The sequence below is a fragment of the Eulemur rufifrons genome, chromosome 29 (genome assembly GCF_041146395.1).
Source record: "Eulemur rufifrons isolate Redbay chromosome 29, OSU_ERuf_1, whole genome shotgun sequence".
Taxonomy (NCBI): Eukaryota; Metazoa; Chordata; class Mammalia; order Primates; family Lemuridae; genus Eulemur; species Eulemur rufifrons.
The window spans coordinates 39564265-39571645 of NC_091011.1; the positions used below are offsets into that span (position 1 = coordinate 39564265).

The 7381-nt window shown below is 37.9% G+C and overlaps 1 protein-coding gene across 1 annotated transcript; it reads left to right on the forward strand.

Moving 5' to 3' along the window:
- Positions 1-784: 784 nt before the first annotated feature.
- NDUFA4 (NDUFA4 mitochondrial complex associated) lies at positions 785-7164 on the forward strand. The gene is made up of 4 exons (XM_069462123.1): positions 785-916; positions 2037-2125; positions 2802-2862; positions 6953-7164. Exons 1-4 carry the CDS (start codon positions 875-877, stop codon positions 7007-7009), a joined length of 249 nt encoding a protein of 82 aa, XP_069318224.1. The 5' UTR covers positions 785-874; the 3' UTR covers positions 7010-7164.
- Positions 7165-7381: the final 217 nt, after the last annotated feature.

Sequence of the window (7381 nt, forward strand, 5' to 3'; positions counted from 1 at the left end):
GATAAACAAAAATTGGATTGGAATGGTGGAAAAGATTATGTGCAGAAACAGGACCATGGGAAATACATTTTAAGAATGAAATTTTCGGGACCAGGGAGAGGGGATGGTGGCACATCGCAAAGGTCTTTGTGGTGATGAACTTTCGACCGATGGCCAGGACCTGAGAGGGTTAAGAGATCACACTGGCAGGACTATTGTCATCTTTAAGTCATTTACTAGTTTTTAACTTCTGCCTGTAAGCGACAGCCTACGACAGGAAGCAGCTGCAGTCTTCTTAAACCGCAGCTGCTGACCTTAGCGGCAAGAGACCCGACCTGGCCTCCAGGCGCCCGGCACTCGGCAGCCAGAGGCGCCGCGCAGCTCCCTCGGCAGCCGGCCCGGCCGGCCGGCGCGCGCCCGGCACGCGCGCCTCCAGCGCCTCGGCGCGCGGCCCCGGCTCTCAGGCTCCTTGCGAGAGGGCCCCCCCTCGCTGAGCGCGCGGCCCGTCCGCCCTCCCGTTGACCCCATTGCTCCATATGTGGCCTCCTCTGAAAGTGCCTGTCTGGTCGGTCGAAGGGTCCTAGAGTCAGCGCAAAAAATTTCCCGTCGGAAATATACAGAGCACAGGAATGAAGGATGTTTCACTACGAAGTGGAATTGTTATCTTCGGGCCAGGTCAGGAGAGACACGTGAGGAGCTGAATCAAATCAGGCACTGTTAAGGACAGCCGTATCCGGGCCCTCCTGCCGCAGGCTGCCCTTCCAGCCAGGGGTCCTTCAGGTAGGAGGTCCTGGGTGACTTTGGACGTCCGCAGAGCCTCGGTGCAGATTTAGTCCAGGGCTCGCCAAGCAGGTTTGTTTTTCTCTCCTTGTAGACCCGAAGGCCTGCCGCAAACATGCTTCGCCAGATCATCGGTCAGGCCAAGAAACATCCGAGCGTAAGTTCGTGATCCCTCTCCCAGTGTCCTCCCTTGTCCGTTTTTTGTCAGGGTGCGGCAGCCTTGGTACCCGGGGAGCGTCCTTCTTTAACAGCCGCTTCCCGTCTCTCGGGCTAGACCCTACCTCTCCTTGTGTTGTTGTCTCGGTTGCCCCAGGCCCTTGAGCTTTGACCTTCTAGGCCATGTATTGTGGGGTTTGGCTGGCAGGCGAAAGATGAGGGACACCTGCGGGGAAAATAAACTAGTGAATGTTGGGACAATGTGGTGCCCGTGCTCTCTTGCAGGTTGGTCGGTCCAAGAGGAATAGATGTGTGCTGTGTGGGTTAGACAACTAGTATAGGTCAGGTTCCCTATTTGTAAGCCATGCTCTTGAAAATCTTGCACTCACTGCATTGCACCATCAGGCCTTGTGGCAAATATGAGGGATCCATAATTTGGAATCTTCATTTTGGACGTCTTTGTATTTGGGGGAATTTGGTCGTGCAGAATTTAATTGCAGTTAAGTTCTTTTGTATCTTATTTTCCCCAGCACACCACTGTGCTGTGAACCTAAAACTATATGCAGTCTTTAGTCTATCTTAAGTCCAGTTCCATAAATATGCAGCAAGCATTGATAGCAATATGTTTTCAGAGATTTTGGCTAATGCAAATATTTGTAATAGACATGTTTACTTGGTCATTCAGACTCCTTATTTCATAGAGATTTTGTTTTTCGAGCATCTATATGGAGGTACACTTAATTAATTTACAAAGAAACTTTTTGCAAGCTTCAGGATAAAGAAAGCCAGAAAATTTAATAGGAATGATGTATAAATATTAGAGAGGTGAAGAAGACTTAATGTTTTCTTGAAAATTGAAAAGTTTGCATATAATTTGCTCCACATTAAAAAATCAGATACTTAAACCAGAATCATCGTAATATCCTTTGCAAATTCCATTTTTTAAGAACACAGTTATGGGAAATATTACCTCAATGTAATGTATACCTTTATTCAAATTTTAAGACAAAATAGTAGTTTAAAACTTGGGAATCAATGTATAGAAACTACCATAGCTTCTTTTTGATCAGTGTCTAGATATTTGAAGATGGCTATTCTTTCTATTTTGCGTTTGGTTCTAGTTGATCCCCCTCTTCGTATTTATTGGAACTGGAGGTACTGGAGCAGCACTGTATGTCTTGCGTCTGGCATTGTTCAATCCAGATGTTAGGTAAGTACTTAAACATATTTAAGCACTGCTGTAGGAGCCACAGTCTTTCTAGGGAGGTAGCATCACGTAGTAGAATAAAACTGACTTTTAGAGTCATACAAGTTCGCATCCCCATTCTGCCCTTGTCATTTACTTTTTCTGGTTCATGAAATTATCTAATTTTTCTGAGTCTTATTTTCTCATTGATAAAGTAGAACTGCTTGTAATGATTTGAGGATTGACATGAAAATAATTGTTTTTTATAAAATACTTAATCATGGTTCATGGCACATGTAAATTTTTTTTGCCTGCATTTCCACAGTAGGTTATGATTCTTTTTGCAGTTGAAGAACAATAAGCAATGAAAAGATTGATTCAGCATTATTCTATATGTCACTTTTTTTAAGAAATAGAAACCTTTGTAAAAGCCGGGTGTAAAGTTTCTTGTGATAGGGATAGAGACACCAACAAACTGCTATAAGAGGCCCTGTGTTCTACCTTTTTTCTAATTGATTGCATGGGATTGCTTATTACAGATCCTATCTCTGTTTCAACTCTGAAATGGAAATAACACCATACTTCACTTAATAAAAAATGAGATTGATCTATTTGAGATACTACCTTCTTAAGAAGTACAAAACACTATTTTAAATAATGTTTTATTACTATAACAATCATAATGTTTTATTTCTTTTAGTTGGGACAGAAAGAATAACCCAGAACCCTGGAATAAGCTGGGTCCCAATGATCAATACAAGGTAAACTACAAAATTGTTTCAAAATTGCTGGAAAGTATATTATAATAAATTTTGTTATGAGGTGGTTTCTTTTTGAAATTGAATATACAAGTAAAAATCCATTATAATGAACTTAGAAGGACAGTTGGATTTGTGAAATTAAAATAGCATATTGTTCTAATATTTTTTCTAGGAATTTTATTCCTGGTTTTAGACTCGATGTGAAATTAATATAATGTCTCAATTATAGTGATTTCACTAAGAGATAAGGAAAGCTGGTATAGCTATCGTTTACCATTTTCTTAGTTCTTGGATAATCTAGCAGTTGGTTCTCAGATTTATTGTATGTAGAGCTTGTTAAAACCTCTGATTCTTCACCTTTACTCCCAGAGATTCTGATTCAGTTGGCCTTTTGTGGAGACTGAGGGTTTGCATTTCTAAGAAGGTTCCAGATGATGCTGATGCTTCTTATCTGTGGATCACACTTTGAGTAGCACTAATCTATTGGTTGGTTTGGTTAGCTGTTCTTATTGGTGTGGCTAAAATATTTTAGGTGAGGCTTAATAGGAAGAAATGAAAGTCAGTTGAAGCTTAAATTTTACTATGAACCTCCTAGATAAACTTAAAATCATCTATGGAACTATTCCAGAGAATGATTTCATGCACCGAGACCATTTATTAATTCTCCAAACATAGCCTTCCTTATGTGTAAAAATTTTTGCATACAAAGACAGACCCTCACAAATGTCAAAAACTAGGGCAGCTTTATTAAGGTATAATTCACATGCCATACAGTTCACCTATTTAAAGAGTTTAACTTACCCATGTACTTTCTACTATACCAAGCTGCTTCATTGAAAGAGAATAATTGGCAGTTTGCTTTAGCACTCTTAAGAAGAGGGGCCCTGACCAATGTGTGTCCAGGATCCCTTAGCTGACATATGTCCATGCTGGAGATGGATGCTGTCACTACTGGTGACAGCAACTTTTAAGATCACCATTTGTGATTTCAAACTTCCCACTTAACCTTATTATAATTTGGCTTCTGAATCCCTACATACATCTTCCTCCAAGAAGCAAATAAAAATGCACTGGCCAGGCTGAAACAGCAATCTGATCTGTTTTCAGCAATCTGATTTTGCCTCAAAAAATGATAAATAGGCATCCTGATTTATGTATTGGCCTTATGAATTTGTTTAAATTAAGTCCATTCCGGAGAAAATTATTCCACAACCAAGAAACTGCAGAAAAGTAAACAAAAAAACAGCAGGCCTTGGTCTTTCCACCAGAGAGCATATTGAAGTCCCTGGGTATGTGTAGTTCAAAAAGTATAACCAATGATTCTGATAATGCATCCAGTTGCTAATGTTTTGGAATATAACACATGCCAGTGTGAGCCATGTGAACTGGAAAAGGAATGTTGCTGCAACAAAAATGTGTGTGGCATAGAATGGTCTGTGAATAGTTACGACATTGATGTTAGAGTCTGGGAGGATGAAGAGTCATGCTATATAGTGGTAGAAATGAAAGGAACCACATTTAGAAACTTGGGAATCTGGAGTGAATGAAGCCTGCTTACTACTGCTTTTAAACCCAAGGAGAATGACGTACGTAGACTAGATTATTGTCTCCGTCATTCACAGTCTCTCACCTAAGATAATTTGTTTTTCTGGCCCACTGGTATCAGATTTGGCCGTGTGAGTTGCTCTGACAAATCATAAGTTGGGGGAAATGGTATCTGCCACTTCTGAACCATTGCGTGATTCCCCCATTGTTCTTTTCCATCTCTCATGAGACCAAAACTGAAAGGTAAGGGCTAGTCATTCAGTTTCAAATTAGAGTGAAAAGAACATGGAGCAGTCAACTTACAAATGACATATAATGTGAGTGAAAAATAAACCTTTATTAGGTAAGCCACTAAGATTTGAGGGTAATCTTAGTTTGGACTCCTATACCAAGATATCATAGACTGAGTGGCTTAAACAACAAATTTATTTCTCACAGTTCTGTAGGCTGGAAAGTCCAAGATCAAGGTGCTAGCCAATTCTGTTCCTGATGAAGGGTGTCTGCCAGGTTATGTCCTCACAAGTTAGAGTGAGAGGAAATGAGCTCACTCTTATCTCTTATAAAAGCATTAATACAGTCATGCAGGCCCCACCCTCATGACCTAATTACTTCCCGAATGCCCAGTCTTGAAATAGTATCACACTGGGGATTAGGGTTACAGCATATGAATTTTGGGAGGACATAAACATTCAGTCTATAGCAGGGGGTTATGTATTGCCGTGTTATAATCTAGCAAAAGCTAATGAATACAAACAGCAAGAGATAGGACTAAAATAAGATTTAAGCATTAAAAGCCTAGCAACACTTGTCAACTGAGTAAAATTCCTCAAAGCTAAGATCGGAATATGTTGTTCCCTCCCAACTATTGTTTCAAAGACTCTCAAGGTAGCCACTTTTAAATGGAGAAAAAGAATAGGGGCCTGGAAGTTGAAAAGTAAAGCAGATTTTAAAATTACTTCTAGAAGGAATTTTGAGTATGAAGCAAATGCATCAGAAGCCTGCTTAGTTTTGAGAAAATTGCCAAAGGTACCATGAGCTTTCTACTGCATGAGTGTAGGGGCTTGATCTTTCTTTTTATTCAGTGTTTGGCAGGTCATATAACTTGATCAATTGCCTCTTTTGTAAAGTAAGAATGAGAAGTGTTGTGATAATTAATTAAGATAACACATAAAGCATCTAGCCCAGTGGCTGACATGAGCCTAACAAATGTTTATTTTCTTCTTAATATATACCTGCAAAGTCTTCTGTAAATATTGTTTCTAATATTTTGTTAATATGTTAGAGGATAGCACAGTTAGTTTTTTTTTTAAGTCTCATTATCTAGGTTCATTGCTTTTTAAGAGAATGCTGTCAGAACAAAGAATACTGCTTTATGGCTTATTCATAATTTTCTGTCCATAAACGTCTGTGTCTGTATGTGTCTCAAGAATACTTGAGTAATACAGTTTACAACCTGAAGATTTTTCTTTTTTAAAAAAATGAAGTAAAAAAAAAAGGGTTTTTCAATGAGAGAGAAAGAAATTAGAGTATGTTTGAAGGAATAAAGAAAAGGATTTGAAGAAAAAATGGGTACAGATTTGCGAACTCCTTGCTTAAGATCCTGAAGAAAATGTTGATGGTTCTGTAATTTTGGGTTTTTTGGAGATAAATAATACAGTAATTATAACAGCTTCTTCAGTGTTCTTTGGCACAAGAATGAGTAAACCGAAGATTATAGCCTTAGTGGGGCTTATGTACACGTCTTAATGTTTACACAGTAGAAACTCTGGACTAGTTTCAAATATAAATCATTTTTTTGAAAAAGTTATTGGGAATCATAGGCGGTTTTTTAAATACAGTAAGATTTAGTTCTATTATAAAATTAATTTTAATTGAATACAAAGAAATTTTTGGAAATTTTGAACACCCAAAAATTGCAGTGTTATTTAAAAGCTATTACCACAGGTGGCGAAATGTCAGTTTGATACTGATACAGTTCAGGTTAGGAAATTAAGGAAACATCTAAGTGACAGAGACAGAGAAAATAGAAAAGCCATTGAGGCAAGGCAGTTTGTGTCTAAAAAGTTATGTAAATCACAAAATAAAGCATTCCCTTATATTACTAGCCTCTGTTGCAAGATCTCTCCATCTAAATTATAGCACTATATTAACCAAGTAGGGATGCTAATTCTTGATATTCCTCTGTTCTCTTGGAGATTCTTCCATGTATGTAGTGGTGATGAAATAAAAACTTACAGAATTGAAAGTATAAGAAGGAATTCTTAATTATTCACTTTGAAATAAAAGGATTTTTTTATGGGTTCTGACTAATAGACTGTTATTACACTGCTCTTTTGAGGTATATTGAATGTTTTTATTTTACCAAAACCATAATTAAAGCACTGGAATTTAGGAGATAGTATTTTTCTCTGAATGACTTTAACATTGTTAAATATACTTTAAAAATTCATATCTACAATTGTTACTATAGGAGAACTGAATAAAACTTTTATGCTATCTCTGTGTATTTGATAGATTATCTAAAATATCTTTTTTCTTCTCCAAGTTCTACTCAGTGAATGTGGATTATAGCAAACTGAAGAAAGAAGGTCCAGACTTCTAAACCAAATGTTTCACTATAAAGCTGCTTAGAATGAAGGTCTTCCAGAAGCCATCCGCACAATTTTTCACTTAACCAGGAAATATTTATCCTCTAAATGCATGAAATCATGTTGATGTATTGTGTTGAGGATTCACACTGATTAATAAATATCTGAAACTTGGTATATGTGTCACTCTTTAATGCTGAAAACATGCTCTGAACTTTAGGGTATGGGAAATAAACTATTAAAGAATTTCTTGAATTTCTATGTATTTGTATAATAAAACACATTCTGTGTATAGACCATTTGTAACTTCACTAGAGCGTATTTGGCAACTGGAACTGGATATTATAGAAAGGTAGATTGGGAAGAATACTGCAGCTTCTGTAACA